Source organism: Agelaius tricolor, unplaced genomic scaffold (genome assembly GCF_023055355.1).
Source record: "Agelaius tricolor isolate 1412-34295 unplaced genomic scaffold, bAgeTri1.0.p SCAF_2, whole genome shotgun sequence".
NCBI classification, from domain to species: Eukaryota; Metazoa; Chordata; class Aves; order Passeriformes; family Icteridae; genus Agelaius; species Agelaius tricolor.
In genome coordinates this window covers 36082520-36103519 of record NW_027269262.1, presented here as the reverse complement: position 1 = coordinate 36103519, position 21000 = coordinate 36082520, and the positions used below count along the sequence as shown (strand labels likewise).

The following is a 21000-nucleotide window of genomic DNA, read 5'->3' as shown; positions in this document are numbered from 1 at the left end:
TTTCTGTACACCATATAAAAAAGACTGTGGTCAGTAAGTATCTATCCAAAGTGTCTCCAGATGGCAAATAGGATAAGATACAGGCTCCATAACATAAATAGTTCATAAGCCTGTTCTCATACCTTTTGCAAAGCATAAGCAGCTAATCTAATAACTGAATTTTAAAACCCCTATCTGCACAATACAAAATCCTATTCTTCAGCAACATTTCTTATTTTGTTGCAGAGACAGTATACTTTTAAACAGCTGTAACTACCATTTTCCAAATATATAAAGTCAAACAAAGAAATTAAATCTGAGAAAGATCAAGCAATATAAATCTCATACTGACTGTGAGATTAATGTCCATTTTCTCTAATACCAATGTAAGTAAGTATCAGAAATGATGACATTGAAACACTCATGTGCATGTACAGACAGGAGAAATGGTTAAGACCAGAAATACAATTTGTGAGCAACCAGCTTATTATTCAGTGAGCCATAAACCAAATAGAAACTGTCATTTAAAAAGATCAGAGAATCATTCAACATGCTCAGTTGGAAGGGACCCACAAAGATCATCACATCCAACTCCTGGCCCAGAATCACACCATGTGCCTGAGAGCATTGTCAAAACTCTCAGGCTGATGCTGTGACCACTTCCCTGTGGAGCGTGTTCCAGTGCCCAAACGCCCTCTGGGTGAGGAAACTTTTTCTGAAATCCAACCTAAACCTCCCCTGACACAACTTCAGACCATTACTTTGGGTCCTATCACTAATCACTACAGAGATGATTCAATTTACCACAGTTTGATTCATTAGTGTGGTTCTAGTAAGTACTCTACATTTTCAGGAGAAATATTGCATTGAAATTCATGAGCTACATGTTAAAAAGGAAAAAAAAAAAAAAAAGGTGATTTAAATAAGTGCTACTTTGCACTATTTATAGCCATCATCTGTGGAAGCCCCAGGCTCTGGGTGGGAACATGAAGCTCTACCAGCAAGAAGCATACCTATTCACTGCCTGGGAACGTCTCCAGCTCCAGGCAGGAACACTTGTTCTTTTCTTCAACTTCCACCTTTTCCTACAGTGCCTAATTTTTAGATCTTTCCTCTTGTATAGATATTAAAAAAAAAAAAAAACAAAAAACCCAAAAACAAAACAAAAAAAAAAAAAAAAAACAAAAAACCCCCACCAAAACCAGCAACAAAAAACCAACCAACACCTAAATCAAAAAACCAAAAACAACACCACATAAAAACCCAACGACAGCTCAGCCAGACAGCATTGCCTTTGTTTTTCTGTGACCAATCAACATTTACTTTGTACTGTTACACTATACAGGCTGCTATCAATATGTCAAGACTTGGTAACTCTGTGACAACTGCCCATCTTTCTAGAAAGGTTTCAAGAAATCAAGGATTATCATACAACCAGTAAGCGCACATCACACCTCTTTTCTCTTTTATGTGGATTTGTTCCAAAAGAAGGCCTCAGTATGGGGTTTTTTTTGTCAATAATTCATAAGTGCAATACTTTACTGAAGGATAAAAGACTGTCAAAGGTAGGTACATTTTGTACTCAACAGAAACCTCTGCATTAACATTGAAGGAGTGATAATGCATTGGTAAAAAGAGAGAGATGCTTTACACACAGCATTTCAAATGCTTAGCTGTTTTTCTTTTTTTAGATGACATAACAGTTTTAACAGTAATTTTCCCCCATGGATAGAAGGTGTGTAGGAACACCCTGCTTGGAGGGCAAATGGTGTCTGACTAACCCCCTGAATAGCCTCCTGTGATAAAATTACTGGTTTTGTGGAGGAGGGGAGAAGCTTGACATCATATCCCCTGACATTAGCATGGCCTATGACACAGCCTCCCACAGTCTGCCACTCTACCCTTCCAGTCAAACCATGAAGATGAAGTCTGGGCAGGTGGAACACAAGGGGTGGGTAACTGGTAGGACCAACAAGCTCAGAGGATGGCAATCAACAGCACGGAGTCCATGTGTCTGTCAGTCAGCAGCAGAACCCCTCAGGGATCCACACTAAGGCCAGTATCATTTAATGTCTTTATTAAAAACCCAGGTAATAATAAACTGGGGGTACTGGTCAGTACACAGAGGCAGAGGTGCTCTTCAGACAAGGACCTTGACAGGCTACAGAAGTAAAGAGACAAGAGTCTCCTGAAGTCCAATAAAGGCACATGCAAGGATCGAAAGGGGTCAAATGGCCTGGAAGCAGCTTTGCAGAGAAGGTTTTCTTTCTTTTTTTTTTTTTTTTTTTTTTTTTTTGCATCAGTTAAGTAACTACAAATGGTTGCATTAGAGGTGTTTGGCACTGATGAGCTGCTCCTGAAGTACATGGGAAAAGCAGGTGCTATTGGCAAATAGGTTTAACTCCAGTTTTCCTGAACTTGGGCTTTTGAGAGAAAAGATACACAAGGGCCCCTACGGAAGAACAAGAAAAGGCTTTGGAAGAATAGATGTGTCGACTGTGTGACTGGTTTTTTTCCCCTTGTTCTGTTCTGCTTCTTCTGTAGACTCAAAAGATACTTTGCTCAGAATCAGTACTTCCAGCAGTGATGACAGCTTCCTGAGGGAAAAGCTGTGGCCAACACTCCAGTTTAAAACCACTTGAGCAGTCACAGCTGATCACAAAGAGTTACAGAAAAACAGGAGCTTGACTGAACAATGAAGAATTCAGGATCAATTTCTCTCCAGAGGGAAGAGTTTCTGGCCTCGAAACCAAAGGAGTGAACTGCATGAAAGACTACAAAAACCTTCAGATACTACACTCCCTCAAACGCAGGCAAAAAATGCAGTCAGACAGTACTTGAAAATTATACCCCATCAAAAATGTTAAGAGACTTTACAATGCCTGGAACAGAAAACACACCAACTCTTACAGAGAAGGAATCACTAGGTTTGGTTTCTGCTTGGTTTGCTGTTTTGGTGTTTTTTATAATTTGCATAGAAATAACAAGAAAATAAACTAAAAAACAACTGTCATAAGTAAATAAAGTAAATTTTGCACAGTTGACAAATTATGATACTATTCCCATGATAGTGACAGTGCTGGTTCCTGAATAGCCCAGGTAAGTAACATAAGATCAACTCCTGGCTATAATGCATTTCTCAGTGATCAACAAACAGCATCCTTGGATTCAGCTAAAATAATTGTCATTGAAATCCAATAAAATAATTACTAGATATGTCTGATAGATATTAATGACACTTTAATTAAAGGACTGTGAAAGTACTTCATTATAAAAATTTATTTTTGTCCATCTTTTGTGTACACAATCTTTTGTGTACTCTGATTTGACATCATTAATGTAAGAACCTCACTGAAATTAAGATCTCCTTAAGCCACAGTGAGCAAATCACACAGCCTGATAAGCTCATGTTACCTTCCCACTGCAATAATTATTTACATACGTACACTTCTCCCTATTCTCCAAGTATTTTCAGACAAAAAGGAGCCTGGTAATAGAGAAATTAGTTAAAAGCTGTAAGACTTCATGGAAGTTCAACAAAATCATCTTTATCAGCATATAAAAGGTATTCAGTTCAAAGCTCTACTGCAAGTCATATTAGGTGTGATTTAAAAGAAAGGTTGATCATTCAAGCAGAATCTTCTCCAGTACAAAAGCTCATTTTCAAGGCTAGACACATGACCTTTCCCAAGTAACATTTACTGTAACCATTTAGAAGTAACCAAATCCTTAGTAAAAACAATCTTCTGATAGACCATGAAAAATTAGAAGCAGAGTTAACAGAAGAGCTCAAGGGAAATTTCTCCTTGTACTATCAACACCCAGTCTATCCCCAACTCTTTTTGTTTTTTTGCCACTCAACTTTCCTCCCTCTGAAGGAAGGTACACATGCAAAACAAACTGATTGCATGTGGAATCCTTTTTACCTACAGATAGATATAAATACAAATACACAAATATCAAACAAATATTAAAATGCACAAAATATTTAAAGCAGAACCTCCAGAGCCGTGAACTGGAGGACTGAAAATGCAAGAATTATAAACTCCCAGCCAACCTGAACCTGTGGGGGACTTGCTTCTTCAGCTGGATCCCTTCAAAATTATGGTGCCTAATGGGATTCATCCCAGGATACTCAGGGAGCTGCCCGATGTCACCAGGAGACCTCCCTTCAAGATTTTTCAATGGTCTTGGGATGTCACTGGTCTTGGGATGTTTTCAATGATGGCTTGGGAATCTAGAAAGGTCCCAGCTGCTGGCAAATGAAGCAGACACTGATCTCTCCTCTCGGGTGACCAGTGACAGGACTGAAGGGAATTAGCTGATGCTGTGTCAGGGGAGGTTTAGGCTGGGTATTAGGAGAATGTTCTGCACGCAGGCAGGTGGCTCGGCACTGGACAGAGCCAAGCCTGAGACAGCTCAAGAAATGTCTGGACAACACTTTCAGGCGCATGGTGTGATATTCTTGGGGATGTCCTGTGCAGGGCCAGGAGCTGGACGTGGTGCGTCCCTTCCAACTCTGGATATTCTATGATTCTATGAAATATATCAGGGTTCTTAATTATGGTGTCATATGGAGAGGATGAGGAAGAAGGGCAAAAACTGGTTTCATCTCCTGTCCACAGGGTCAGGCTGCAGAGAAGACAATTCCTTAAACTACACTGTGTTTTCCCAAGGTTTTGCTCACACTGCCCACAGCAAATCCCATTACATTAATGTGCAAAATCTATGTTAATGCACTACTTGGCTGGGAATTTTAAGTGCACAGACGTCATCACACAGTCAAAGACTGCATTTCCCTCAGCAACTGTTACTTAGTAACCCTCTGCACATAAATAGAATTTTACATCACTGCATATGTATTGTGAAGGCTAAAATCCATGCCTTGATTCTATAGGCCAGCAGGAAGGAAAGGAGTCATGCGGGCAACTGTAAAACAAAGTAGCACCAACTATTTTCAACTGCTTCTCTAGGCAGAGAATTTAACTGGAGAGAAACCTGTGGGTAAACAAGAAGCTATTTTCACTGCCCTTCTTTTGGTGGTATTTCATCATAAAAAAGGAGCAGGTAGACCTTGGGCAGAGTTTCTGGTATTATTCATGTGCTGTGCAGTGGGGACTGCAGACATAAGCATAGCAGACCATGCAAAGCTCTCCACCTTCTCCCCTAGAGGTAGTATAATCCAGAGGCTATGTAACTTCTGGGTAAAATTGGTACTGCCAGAGCCACAGTCGAAACAAAACTAAAAAAAGCTATGTGAATCAGATCCAGGACTGAACAAAACAGGTGGAGCATGATGGATTAAAAAAAAAATAAAATCTTAAAATAAATCCAGATTAGAATCCATTGACTCTAAATTCAAAAGCTTAAATAACTGTATTTTATTAACATATATATTCGATCCCTTCCATATATAGGCTACTTGTGATTTGACTGACAGTCTAACTCAAGCAGCTTGAATCAACATAGTACTTCATAATCACTTTAGACCCAGAGACTACCTTTTTAGCACTGAATGAAAGAGGTGGCCTGCTGGAAATACCTAGACATCTTTTTAATTCCATTCCCTGGCACTGCAAATATTACCATAACACTACTTAGTCTCATCCTTTGTCTCTAACACCCCACAGTTGCAGCTTCTTAAATGATTTACTATAATAAAAGTGGATTATCTTGACAAAAAAAACTGATTGAGTTACATATAAGCAACAAATATATTCATTTGAAGACATTACAGGTAAAAAATATTTGTAGTTATTAAACCAAGTGAATAAGTATAACCATATAGATAGGCAAACACACTTAATTTGCAATTCTATTTTGCAAGTTTACAAGCCCTAAAGTACAGCACTTCCCCTTAAGTGCAGCATTCAAATAATCATTTCTTACTTCTTCCGAACAATGAAAAATTGTTATTCTAAAACAGGATTTTGAAAGCTTTAGCAAGCCAAAATATTCTTAACCCTGAAAATTCTTCCCCTCAGCTCTTGTCCTGGTAAGAGGTAACTCAGCAGATACAAAAGTTTTCCTTGCAAAATCTCAGGGAATAAATTCTTTGAAATAAGGGTTCCTACTTAAAACTTTTTTCCTATCATCTTGATATTAATAACATTGTAAGAAGCAAGATATGCCAGGACAGATCAGAAATCTTTACTTTAGGAAAGCATCAAACAATTTCTTTTAAGAAAACAGCGTTAGGCTATGAACCATGTTGAGATTTGAAACTAACATTTTGAAACTAACTCATGACTAGGAGAAGTCCAGATGCTCAGAGTGTTCTCTGAAGTCCTCATTTTCTTAAGGCCACAAGACCCAACTAGTCAGTGCAGCAGCAGAATTGAGAACTGAGCAAGAGAGTCGGCCAAGTCTTACTCAGTGACTGGGACATTTAAATGGGACATTTAAATGGGACAATTAAATGGCATCTGGCTCCAGCACAAAGACAGCAGCTCTGCACCTGCTCCACCAGCCCACGGTTTGCAGCCTGCTTGGTTAAAGCAAGCCCATGGGACAAAACCCAGAACAACTTGTCATCTGCTCAGACCAGAGCTCAAAGCTGGGATTAAAGCCAAGGGCCCCTGCTCCTGGTGGAGCCATCTCCCCTGGGGGCTGCATGCAAGACATGTTCAGAGGGTCCCTCCAGTTTCTCACATACAGCAGCAACAGACATCATCAGAAATTATCAAAGACATGCAACTTAGTTGATACAAAGTCTGTGTGTCAATCCCTACAGGCTTCCAAAATGCCATAAACCCTTAATTCTTCCATAGTCAGGTGACTCAACAGCTGCAATAGAATATTACATTATTGCAGTATTAACTGCATTATGCTATGGCATTAGGAATTCTGCAAAATCCCAGAGCAGAATCTGATGCCTGGAAGATCTCAGAATCCCTTGCCAAAGGCAGACATATCCCTTGCTCCACTGGTTGTTCATGTACTTGGAGTTAAAGCCACCAGCCAGGACACCTGTACAATCTGCTGAGAGAGTATTAGAAACCAGAGCTCCCCATTCGAGTGAACACATCCAATGACTGGGATCTTGTGGCCTCCTTTACCCCAGGCTCCATAAAACTTTCATTTTTATAAGGTTTTATCAATCCTTATAAACACTACATAGCATAGCATAATATAAAAATAATAAAAAAATGAAAAAAATAGACAAAATGCTAGTGGAAAGGAAAAGAAGGCAACAGACAGAAAATATATATTGAAGAGACTCCTGAATGTAGTTCTGTTCCTTCCTTTCCTGAGAAGACTGCAGGAAAGCAGAACACATAACACTGAGGTCAAACAAAAGGAAAAAGTGTCAAAGCCTAATTTCTATTAGGCATTTCAACTATTTTTTTTCCTTGCCAATACCCTTGCCATATTAGTATACAGCAAGAAATTAGTTGAAACACATATAAAGAAAAACCTTTTATTTTGATTTTTTTTTTTTAATATTGCATGGTAGAAACAAAATACCAACATTAAAATTAATTTGTCAGGCAAAAGTATCCTAAAGCTGAGTGCTCAGGACACATTGTTAGCACATACAAACAAACATGCTTCACTTAAGCCAATCTGAATGTAATGGATTACAGTGGTTCAGATCCATCTCAAATAAAATGTATAACATAAGTTTTCTTCAAACACAGTTTTGATTCTGAAGGAAACTGGAGATTAGCATCCCATCATAGGAGAAAGAGCTCCTCTCAGCAAGTTTCTCTCAGCAAGTATCCTGCAGCACATGACACGTAATTTATTTCAGCACAGAAATATAACATTGTGTGCAGCCTTGACCTAGAATCTCATCTCACGTGACCAAGCTCCAGAAATAATGTCAATCATCCCAAACACACTGAGTTTTCTGTGCAGTAGTGCACCAAAGACAAAACAGTTGTTGCTCTTATGCAGTGGGTTTCACCTACTGTGAGCTCCAAAGGCTTTCCTAGAATATGAAGATATGTTTATTTATACTAGTACTATAGATTTGTTAAATATATTAAAGATATTTTAAATCAATGCATATTAAGTATTGAAACATATTAAATATCTTTTATGATCTATAAATATTTCTCAACTGTTACAGGCACTGACTTGAGATTCTGAGTCTCACATGCTCTCATCTTCTCTTCCATCTTTCATCTCCCAAGTCTCAAAACCCCAGAATTGTCTGGAATTTCAGACAAGAGTCTAAATGAAAAAAAGTACTGATTATTCAGGCTTTATTGCTGTGTACCATAAGGCAAGTTTCATCTGCAGTAGAAAGCTCTGGCTTAGCATTAAGGAAACATTTAGTCTGTAGTTCACAGGGAAGATCAGAATGAACAGACTCCCCAGGGTGGAAGGCTACTGGTGTTGCCTTTTGGAACTAATACAGACAGCACATCTGCAGCCAAACAGGCATAGAAGCACAGTATCAATACTTGCATATACACCTGCATTTATATACAAATATTTTTTTAAATTTACACTTGTACTTTTTTCAATATGGATATGTGCATACTTACATATATGTGCACAAAAGAAAAAAAAATGGGATTTAAAGTTTTTGCAGTTCCACTTCACACTGACAAATTTTAGCCACATTTCCCCAAAAGGACTACACAGAAGTTCTTGCATTTGATGCATGTAACAAATTCTTTAAGGTACAAATGCAAAAATCCAAAAGAACTTCATGACCAAACAGTATATAAGTGACAATGATAGTTGCTCATAAAAATAACGGAATATTGTTTTGATTTTCAGCTTTCAAATATTGACAGTGGCACTACTGGATTTCTTTGTAAAGCAATGTACTGTGGTAGGCTGGGAAGGTTGCAGAAAGTCACATTATAACATGAAGAGAGAGAACTGGCTTGAAAAGAAAGTAATTATTCCGGTGGATATGTGTTGGATATGTTGCAAATTTTCTCTGTTTTCTTCTGTGGTGCTCGCACCTTCCTGATCAGACTGCCTCTTAACTGGCCATCTCCTCACTGTTTCTGAGCACTGTCAGCAGCTAAACAGCATTTCTAATACCTCAGAAAAATCAAAGCAAGGCATTTTGACTGCATTAGAGGTGCTGCCAGAAAATAGCACGCAGTAAGAAACTGGGTGAAAGAAGCAGAAAGAAGATAAAGGAAGGAGCCAGACGGGTAAGTTAGCTATGACCACAAAACCAAAACAAGAAAAACCCCAAATGACTCAGATTTCAACATCACAGTCTCAATTTTTTTTTATTCAAAACATCTCCAGTATATTGGTATTTCCATAATTCACTTAAAATAGTTCTGCACCACCAAACAGTGAATCCATTCCTGAAGCTCTTACACTGAACAGGAAAATCTGAGGACCCAAAAATGGTGACTATTGTTTTGGTAAGTGTCTGTTTGAAGATGTATCTCATTAGTGACAGACTTGCTAAGATTTCTGAGTCTCTTGGGTCTTTTCAATGTTTTTTGAGCTGCCTAGAGTTCCAAGCAAGCTGAGTGCCCTCAGGCCTCCCTAAATTCAGCTTTCAATTCTAAGTACAGCCACACCAGCCTGAACATCACTGTGTGGCACTGTGACAAAAATGCAAGATTTCCTTTATTGCCTCTTCTTCATTGCAACTGATGCTCAGAAGTCCCCCTAATCATCCAAGGTACCTGGCATGTAACTTGTGCTTTTAGCTCTATGTAAATTTTGATATCTTTAGGGTTGCTGCACTGAAAGATCAGATTTTTAAAAGAACAAATCTTATCTCAGCAATCAAGAGTAACATCATATTATTCTGCTTAAAAGTTTTTCAATTTCCTTTTACAAAAACATGTTTTTCCTCCCCCAGCAAAAGCTACAAAGTATTTCCATCAACCAGAAGGCCTGAAAAAGTTAAATAAAAAGGAAAATCATTCCATGGCATTTCTCCTCAAAGTGGAAAAATCCATTTCTGAAGTGTAGCTGCAGACAAGTTAAATTTATTCACTGTACAAATAGCTCCAATTACTCAAGAAATTCAACTTCTGAAGTGCAAAAAGAAGTTACTGTCAGCAATACTTTGCATTGGAAAGCCCTACAACCTTTTCCTTCCAATCTCCATTGCACACTTGCTAAATTTACAAATGAGAGCAAAATTCAACTCAGCTTAATGTGGTACCTCTCTTTTCTCGTGGCAGAATATTTAGCATCTGAGAGTGTTTTGACTTCCTACTGATGCACAGTGTAAAACTATGTCTTACAACGACCCTATCTGCACAGTCAGTTGCATTATCAGAAATACACTTGTGAGAAACTGAGAATTAAAATGAAACATGGCTCCAGAACTCTTCCTCACAGCTGCTGCACAGGAGCATCAAACAGCACTGAATTAGCACTAGGAGGAAAAAGACGAGAACAAACTTTAAAATGCACTTTTAACAGGTTTTAATACTTCAGTAAGTGCTACAGGGCAGGTTTGCCAGTCATTATCTTAGACACTGGAGATTCTGCCGTGGTTTGACACTAGACACCCAGAGGTAAAGCCTAGCCATTTCTCTAAAAGGGTGAATACATTTCACCACAATTTATTTTACAGATATAACTGTATCTTAAGGTAACACATTACTGCAGAAGATTTTTAAGCTCTTCTCAAATACAACCAGGGTCAAAGTAACAAACCAGAATTTTCATCTGACCCAATTTCAGAGCAGGCGATACAACATTACTGCCACAAGCTGATCCACAACCACCACAACAGTAAAAGCACAAAAGTTTCTGTGAGGAAGGACACTGCTCCCTTTCAGTACTGCCATGTCACTTACTGCTTCCTCAAAATTAAAAGTATCAACAGCTTTCCCTTCATTTTTATGGCATGAAGGTGCCAAAACACTGAACAACATGTTCTCAGGCTGAAGTATGGTCTGATTTACTAGAAAAGTCATCTCAGCAGCTAGAACAGTTCATGCAGAGTTCACAAAGAATGCCTACTGCAGTACACCCCTGTTCTTCCAGCTCCTTGCTAATTTAAGTGGCACTGGCATTAAACTCATTTGACAGGACATTTATCTAGTTCTGCATCAAAGCTAACAAGGAGGGAACTGCAGAAAACTACCACAAAAACATGGCATCTGAAGCACAAGACCTTAAAAAAGCACAGAGTGCACTTCCCTCTTTTAGTCAGTTCTGCAGGCTGAGGGTGGGAGAAGAAAGCCCAACACCCTACCTCCTCCCCAGCCAAAACCACAGCCCCTGCACCTCTTCCTTTTACACCCATGCAGGCTTCACCAGCTCTAGACCCAAACCAAAGAGCACCAGGACTTAGCCATTGCATGCAAAACAGAAAAACACACTTGAAACTTATTTTATGCAAGCAATGCCCACACATTTACTCACTTTTTCACTGAAACACAGATCTAACCACACACTGCCATGGTTATACAATTCAGGCAACTCCTTAAACATTACCAGTGGGTGCTGTGGTAGGGCCAGAACCTGCTCCTCACTTGTACCTGCCTCGCTTCTCACCTTTTATCTTTTCCACCCATTCCTTGCACGGTACCCTTCACATGCACCGAAGGCAAACATGGAAGTGTAGGAGTATCATCTTCAATTCAGGTACAATTTATTATCCTCACAAAATTTCAATGAGCTTGCTATATTTTAGACATGAGAAGGATTAATTGCTGCAGCCACAATTGACAGTACTAAATTCAGCACCCAAAGAGTTTAATGAACAGTCAAGTAATGGAACACATTACTTGGATTTAGACACAAGTTGTTCCTTTAAACTTCATAGTAGAACTATTTGCCCACTGAAACATTAACACAGACTTCTGATACCATACTGGGTGCTGGTGTTAAGGTTAATTTCTGAGGACAGATGTCACAGCTACTTCATGCTTGGCATTCTCAGAGGTTTCAAACAGTAAGTAATTTCTGTATCATCTCACCAGCAGAAGCACATTAGTGCCTGAAGGCTCCACTCAAGGTCTCCAAGCACTACTATTAATACAGAATGACACTGCCTCTATCCCAACAAAGCATCCAGTTAGACAGCACGAAGGTTAAGAAATGAAATAGGAAGACAGAGAGACCACATGAGGATTTGCTCAAGGGCAAAGCTAGGCTGATGGTAGAACATGAGGAAAACAGACATCTATCAAATTCAACTGGTGTTGTTGAACCTGACTGCCCAGAACTTCCCTTCACACCCTTGAAGAAGATTTGCCTCTTCCAAAAGCAGCAGTTCCTTGTACCAGGCACCAGCATAACCAGACACCAGTTGGTCATAAGGATCCTACAGATCATATCTAACTTGTAAAACTGACTGGTGAAAATGCTCACCAAATCTCTCACAGAAAACACTGGTGCTCTCAACATTTAAAGTTTCTTTCTCCTTTTCGCTTGCCTTCAGAAAACATCCTGGCTCAAGGGGGAGTGTTTTAATCTATCCATCAAATAGCAAAGGATACACCATAATAGTTCCTGTGCTCTTTACTGCTTTACAGGAAAGAGTAAAACTCTGAAAAACCACATAATAACACTGGAAAATAAAAATAGAGCTATACAACTTTGCTAGGGGGGAAAAAGTGAGAGGGCTTTGTGATTAATTTTTTATGGAAATACAAATGAATTTTGTATGGCAATAGGACTATTTCTTTTTGTTTATTTTTTACAGAAAAGTGTACCACAGACTTCAAAATCTATACAATCTCTATGTTACATCTCTCAAGCTGTATATACTAAAAATAATAAACTTTTATCTTAGAAAAATAATACTTCAGAGCAATTAACTAAGCAAGTAAAAAGTGTTTCATCTGTTGTTTTTTTCCTTTTTTGATAATTTATGATGCATACCAAGAGGAAGCACCTGGCAAAAACCACACATCCAGCTCAGGCCTGTAAGCAGCCTAAGCCATGAGAGGTAGTAAAAGCTTTTATGCTTGCAGATCACTGAGCATGTATGAGATGAACAACTCAACTACCATCGTGTGCCAGTCATCTTAAGAATTTCAACTCCCTTTCACCAGGAAGAGACAGAAAATTTTCAATCGGTGTTACCCAACTGCAGCCTTAGGGTGCTAATTTCACAACATTAGCAAGGTAACAGGGGGGAAAAAAAGAGGAGAGGAAATAGAATCTCCTCTAAAGCAGCACAGAAACTATCTGATTTACTGATACACGCTCACTGAAGCAATTTAGCTTGAAGTAGTTATGCTGAGCTTGCCTTAAACACTGAGAACCTGTCAGTTTATTAAAGTTATATCAAATCAACCACTGCAAAACACATTATAGAATCTAGGTACATAACACAGGGCAATCAAAGGCAAGATTTTTCACAAGTTCATTACCCAGCAAGACTTGGTCATTATTAACAGATTATTTTTAGTTCAAAGAAAACATTAAATTGCAGACTGAATGCCTTATTCATCATTATATCTGTTTTCAGTTTTGGCCTGCAATTACATTTCCCAAGGCTTTTCAGAGCTGAGTACCAGAAGCAGCAATTTGGTTTGGTTCTTTGCTGATTTTTTACAGCGCACCCCAATTACATAAAGGACATGAACTAGGTAAATAATCCAGCATTTCCCATGATCTAACATGTCCCAGGCTTGTATAAATTTCTTGAGCAATCCCTTGACATGGCAGTGCAGTGGGTTTTGATCTTTCACAACAGGTCACAAACTTGATTTCCATCTCCCCACAGTACTGTGTGACCCTGGAAACCAAGCTACACGGACCACGCGCATTTGGAAGTTGTTCTGGAATAAGTGGGACAATGCCAGAAACCTTCCTTCAAATCCCTCTTCCTGAACAATCAAAGGGCCAGTTTTGACAGATAGCAAGAAAGTTCGAAGATTTTGGAATGGCAATAATGTGCTGTGCAGAATTCTCTAATGAGGGGTAGCAGAGAACTGTGCTGTTGTAACACTGGCAGCTTTAAGTCATTGCAAAAGAGATTGTGCCACTTTGTAGTGTAACGATGACAAATTAGCACACAGCAACTAGAACACTAAACCAGTAAAACTCCACTGTCTGTTCTTTTTACTCCTTGACATTTAGCTCTATGAGAAGTTAAAGAAACTCAGGGCACTAAACTCATGACAGCCTAGTCATTTTGTTATCGTTGTTCTTAGATATATTTATGTTAAGTTCAAACTCAAGTATTAACACTAAGAGGAAAGTAAACAAAATAAATACTTAAACATTTACTAATGCATCAAGCAGATGCAAAGTCTAGTATCATTCAAAGTAAAAAGAAAAGATAAAATGCCGAGTTCATTGAGGAATGTTTTTGTATCTTACAAAACTAAAAAATGCAGAGCCATCAAACATATGAGAAAGAAATCCCACAGAAATGAGTATGCTATTGCTGTAAGTAAAAGAGAAAGGTTTTGTAAATACTCCTCCACATTATTTATGTCAAACATTTTTCAAAGTATTCACTTAATTTCACAGTATCTCATTATTTATTAAGTAATCTCTGTAGCTTGCCATATCTATATATCAAGGGGAGAACAATATTTTGAAGGAAGTGTGACAGCATGGGAAGCCATCTTAATGTCTTCTGTAAATTTTGAAATTTGAAAGCATATTGGTGTCACCTTAGACAGTTCATGAAGTAATTGATTTCCAGAAGTCCATTTCTAATTTTGTAATTCAAATACACAAATTTACTAAAAGTAAAGTGAAGCTAGATGCCAACTCTAAAAACCACCAAATCAAGCTAATAGTAATTGCTGGATTAAAGGACATTTACTAGACAGCCAAGAACCGGGATTGCTGCAATTGGCAACAGTCTCTTTAATGTCACTACACATAAAATAGCCCTCTGGAGAAATGGTCTACCAGTCCAGGAGCAGTACAGTGGCTGTAAATCTGACCTCAAAGGTGTCACTGTCATACTTTCTGAAAAATCCCTTCGCCAAGATTTCTTCTCAAGGGAGGCTGGGGAGCCTCAGAGAGAAGGGAGGGGAATGTTATCTCATTTGCTTCTCCCTGTTTTGCTGCTTTGGAGCGTGGTTTGGAGATTGATTATCCACCATGGGAATTGTTTCTACTTAATGACCAATCACCACCCGGCTCTGTCAGGACGCTGCAAGAAGTCATGAGTTTTTCATTAGTATCTTGTTACGCCTTCTGTAAGTATCCTTTCTCTATTCTTTAGTATAGTTTTAGTATAGCATTCTTTTATATAATTTAATATCATAAAATAATAAATTAGCCTTCTAAGAACATGGAGTCAGATTCATCATTTCCTTCCTGCCATGGGGTACCCTTAATATACCACACAAAGGTTCAAAGAAGCTGCCTAAAATCATGGTTTTCCTTTAGACCTAGAGTTTTGGGGAAGGACTTATAGTAAACAGCCTGAAGAGTCAAAGTAATGAAATTTAGAAAGACCCTTGGTAAGATGTTTGCCTCTTTCTTGCAGTTCTATTACTATGAGTGAGGAGAGGCAGTTCAGCATTTCCACTGAAGTGTCTGTAAGCCGTAAGCAGGTCTAGAAGATTAGTGGGAAAACAGTTCTAATCTACAGCAATATTGAACAACAACAAAAAAACCTGCTTCAACTTTGAAAAAAAGAGGAAAAAAACCCCAAAACAAACTGGTTTGGCTAATGCCTCTAAGAAACTGAATGCTGCCTGAAAGAACTGAATCAAGAATGACTAACTACAGGGAATCCATAGTAGCACCTTAACCATGTATTTCCTGATTTTACATCTATGGCCTTGTAATTTCTTGTGGCATGATTACTGTTTTAGACAAATGAGATCATGCACATCTCTGTGCATAAAGGGAGATTTTGATCAAGCACTGACAGTTTGAAAGTTTAGGGGTTTGGTGTTTTGGTTTTTTGACCCTCTAGGAGGATGAGTGAAGGACAGAAGATATTACTACAGTAGTAAGTTCCTGCCTCACAAAACAATTTTGGTAAATTAATTTTATTTTGATTGCAGAATCAAGTATTCTCCATGAACTGATTAGGACAAAGAAGGAATTTTAAAGAATTGCAGCCATCCATTTCCTTGTAGTTCTGTCCTACATACCAAGTGCAGACTCACGGTCACCTGACTCTCACTCACCACCACAAAATTTGTACCTCTTGCACAGGCTGTTGGAATTTGAAGAATTTTTAGCTTTTTGAAGCCAGATGTGGCCCACACCTCACCCACCTGCCATCCAGATGCCTCAAAGACATGATCCCACAGCAGGAGAGAAGCTACGATGTGGTTTTTTTTAACCAAATTTTATCCTCAAAGACCAAAGCAGGGGATATTCGGTGCACTGCAGCCCATCAAGCTCTGTAAACGTAATGTATCATACCTGCAGGATCTCACATGCTTACTCAGAAAGGATCAAAATATTTGGCTAAATGTTTCTGTTTGGTGCATTAGACATTTCTGCACAACTGAGTTTTCAAAAGGGCAAGTCTGCAAGACCAGGCACCACAAGACAGCAACTTGGGATTCATACTATTTGTACTCAAACTGAAACTTTGGGCCACAAAATATATTTTGCAAAATACTGCACTGACACAAAACAAAACTGTATGTAGCCAGCTGTCCTCTGTTCCTGTGGCTTTCTCCCCATCCCTTCCAGTGTGACTATGCATTTTCCTAAAGGAGATGGCAAGGAACTAATAACTGTATGAGTTCCAGTTTGTATACCTTTTGGGGATAGCTGATAATCTGCCACAGCAAAGCAAAATACCCACATTGCTCCATATAAAGCCAGAACTATCTGTTTACAGCTTATGTCCAATGCAAAGGGCAATAGTTTTATACAGTGTGGGCTTAGACTGCAAACTGTTATTTTTGGATGAGGGTGTGTGGAGGGAAGATAGCAAAAGCTAGCAACAAGCAGTGGGTTTTTTTTTACTTTAAATATATATATAGAAAGATGTTCTGTTTTAAGATCTGTGAAATCTCTTCCGGTACAACATAGAAAAACAAATAAACAAGATATTATCACAAGGCAAACAGAATACCACATTATGTGCAGAATACACAACAGTGTCAGCAGATGCTTAGGAATCAAATACTAACTTTTAATGAACATATTGACAGTTCCCTTTTCTTTTTTTTTTCCCTAGGGAGGAGATTTTTAAAGCTGTATCTCCTTGGATTGACACTCTTGTCCTTAAAAATCCTCTCATTTTACCTATTTTTTCACAGCATCTTTCTTATGGATAAAGCCAATTTTATTGCCCAAATGAAAAATTGTCAACACACAGAATATAACTCTGCTCACTGACTCTTAAAAAAGATACTCTACAGTATCATGATTCTAAGGCCCTTTCATTCATGACCACCATGACTGAGAAGATTATTATCAACTATGGATCAAACATCACATCTCTCACTAAATCCAGCACAACAAAATCTTCATTTGGCCACATCTCATAGGACACTCTTTTAAAAACATGATCACTTTACAGTGTAAACTACAAAACAGTAATGGTAACAGTGATCTGGTAAACAACTACTCTCCTAAAAATCCCCTGTATTTCACAGAATACATATTTCCCAAGTGGCTCTCTCTCTTCCATTTTCTACACTCACCTTGGTTGACTTCTCAGTGCTATGCTCTCGTTTTCCTACATGGTTCCCCATGACGGACCACCAAACTTTAAATTCTGAAAAGATAAAAACAAAACAACATTTTTGAAACCAATACATTTGTAAAGAAATACAGATAAATTTTTAACCCGACACATATCAAAGAAAATTTTCACATTCAATAAGAATTTTTACAGTCCAAGGTAAGATCCTAAGGAAAAAAACCTCCATGCTTATCTGGTCTATTTTGCACATTTAAGCAATATCAGAAAGCTTTACTACTTCTATTAAAAAAGACATAAAAGAGAAGGAAAAAAATAAAATGCTCTTTTTGAAATTTGCACATAAAACAAAACTAGATTAGAGATTCGGTAGAGGCCCTATCAATATTATGTTTTTAATAACAAACAGTGCAGTATGTATCAAATAATTTGTTACTATAAACTTCCATAATAGTTCAAGTAAGTTCTTTTGAATTCACATTTACCACTATATAAACAGCAATTAGTGAAAAAAGCACCACATTAACTGCTAACAATTTGCTGTGAAGGTTAGAACATGTAAGTTGTTTACAGCTCCCACTTTCATGATGAGCACATAAGAAATGCCAACTCTTTCTTCATATTTTCTGGCTCATCCTGCCATATCTCAGCTTAACAGAGCTTATGTAGGTTAAACCACAACATGCAAATTTCAGCTTTTAGAGCACACTCATGGTTGTGCCACATGGCTCTTGTCATAGAAGCAGGTGTCTGTATAGGACCTTGCAGCTGCTGCCTTGAGATGATTTGAATGCAGTTCATCACAGCATTTAGAGTCATAAGACTTAAAATTACATGCATGACTTAAAATTACATGCATGAAATAAAGCAATAGGCTATACAAACTCATATATTGTTATAACCCCAGCTACATGCACTGATTTGTGTACAAAAGGATTCTAAAGACAGAAACTTTGCTCTTGACAAAGTACACATCTGTACTCTGTGATGGGCAGTCATAAGTAATCAATCTAATTCTGTATCTCTACTTCAACTTTTAGAGAGACTGATAGATTTATTTACACACACACTTTACCGCCCCACCCAACCCCCAGTGACAAATTTCAAATTTTGAGGGTCTACTGTGCTTACTTGGAGATTCACTGAATTCAGTTTGCTTTAAGTTCCATGTGTATCACTGTATCCAATTAAATAAATCCTTAAAAAAAATCCATTTTCAAGGTCTCACAAAATCAAAATTAAAAAATCCAAGCTCAGTAAGTGCACTCAACTTAGAATTTATTACTAAACTGAAAACAGATGTTTTTAAACCAGCCCTATCTATTGCATACAAGATTAAAAAACCCACAAAAACCAAAAAGCCCTGTACTTTCCAACTGCGAGATCAGCACAATCAATTCACCCATTTTTGACATTCTAAAATTTTTGAAGGAAAAATACCAACAAATTCATATACACTGGGTTTCAGACCTCAATTTCCTCAAGCTGGCCTTTGCTCTACAAATTATGAGCAGCAGCTCATTCCTCATCAAGTAGGTGACGAGGAATTGGTGAATTTCCAACATAAGGAAAGCAGAGCAGAATACAAAACTGTAAGACATGTCTACAGCAGAACATAAAGGCAAATGTTCTAAATGTTATTTTTCCACTCATTTATCAAAAAAATAACTATCAAATTTGGTACATAACACAGATATGTCTAAGTACAGAGATGATGAAGCCAACATAACACTTGCAGACCAGATCTGTGATCCTGTCCTCCTGCCTCCCTCATGTCTTTGGAGGAACACCCAGGAACAATCACCCTGTACCCATAAAACACCCACAACTAGATTTTATTTTTATCTTTTTTTTTTCATGCATCAATGAATGCAGGTGTTCAAACTGAAGAGAAGTTAGCTACAGGTAACTGCTATTAATTCCTCACATAGCAATAAAACTAATTTTCAGCTAAAGGGACAAAAGCAAGCAGCCACTGTAAGGGTATCCTAAATGTTACAGATTTCTTCATGCTACCTATTAAACAGTGAAATCTAAGTAATCCTTTGGCAAAGAAAGGATTCCAAGAATCTGACATGAATTATGAAAGAAATTGTATAGTGCCAGCTGTTCTGTAGATACCTGATTAGGAAGGAAAACCATACATACATGCAAGCATTTATAACAACAAAGACTTAATTTTTCACTTCAGCCTCAAGCAGAAATCTGCCTTATTTGACTAAAAACTGAGCACACAGGTTGTGTTCACCTCAGGATGAAACACTGAGACTTAAACACTGACTCTGGTTCTTAATGTCCAGAGGGAGACCACACCGCAGAGTTTCTACCTGCACCAATCTTTATGCAATGAGTTGAGTCACTGACTTCAATGGCATTACTCACTTTTATAAATCTTTGTAGGAACTTGCAGCCAACTATTCTAAACATCTCAGCTGGAAAAAGATTCATATTTTCTTTTGAGTCAACTTCATAATGTACAGGTTGCTGGACTAAGCAGCTCTGTATGAAGTGAAGACAGCTTCTTACACTTCTTAACAATGTCCATCAACTGAACAGCACTCTTTGCAGAGGAATCCATGAATGATTCAGCACTGATGAACAGCCACAAGAACAGTCACAGTGCTCCAAGCAATGAAGAAACAGAAGTACTGTGGAAATGCAATACCTTCTTCGAATCTCACATGAATCACACCTAACACTAAGCTGCCAAAACAGGCCTGCACATGGGATCGACCTTATGACCACAACAGCACTTGCCAAAAAGCTTCCTAGTGAAACCCTGCAAGTTTTGTAAATCCAGTGAGATGACAAATTTTGCACATGAGCTTGAGTCACAAGTGAGAGGGGACACCCCACTTGCCTGCAGTGGACGGAGTTACATTACCAGCTCCCCTATAAAACTCCCCATCAAGAGCTCCTGGTTTCACATTAAAACCATCTGAGAGGCTCAGAAAATTAAAGGCCACACGACTAAACTGATTTAACAGGACTAAAAGTTGAAAACACTTCTGCTACCTTAAAGCTCTTTAGGGTGAAGTGAGTGAATTGGGGCAGGAAGTTATGAACCACCACTGCAGGTGCCACCAGCAGAGCTATCCAGCTGCCTCAGCACCATGCCACAACCAGCTACTGAGCTGAATCAGCTCTGCTGCCATGACCTGGCACTTCCCAATCCATGACTGATACAGCAGTAGCTCCACCTATGCCAGCTGCTTTGAGTAATTCCAAAAACAGCCGAGGGATTTTGCCTGGGGAAATGAAATTAAGCATCTCCTCCCATTAATTCACCTTCTCACAGAGTTTAGACTAACAGATAACCTGATGGAAGCCTAGAGCCCAAGCAGCTTTCCCACTCTCTTCACAGCAGGAACCCATATTCCAACTAGCAACAACTACAGAAATGCCAGGGCTTTACCCAAGGACAAAAACTTGTTTTTCCAAAATTCAAAAAAAGAAATGGAAAAACTCTGTTCTACACAACACATACCTCTAATAATACACTTGGGTTGGCATCATGTAATTTACCTTCACCT

The 21000-nt window shown here is 38.4% G+C and overlaps 1 protein-coding gene across 4 annotated transcripts in view; it reads right to left on the bottom strand.

The window, feature by feature from the left end:
- MBP (myelin basic protein) overlaps positions 1–21000 on the bottom strand; it is a 110726-nt gene that overhangs the window by 67799 nt on the left and 21927 nt on the right. For all 4 annotated transcript variants that reach the window (XM_071456255.1, XM_071456236.1, XM_071456245.1 and 1 more), the window contains exon 2: positions 17469–17542. In XM_071456255.1, the coding sequence (XP_071312356.1) occupies positions 17469–17519 (51 nt within the window). In that variant the 5' untranslated portion in view covers positions 17520–17542. The remainder of the gene's footprint in view (positions 1–17468; positions 17543–21000) is intronic.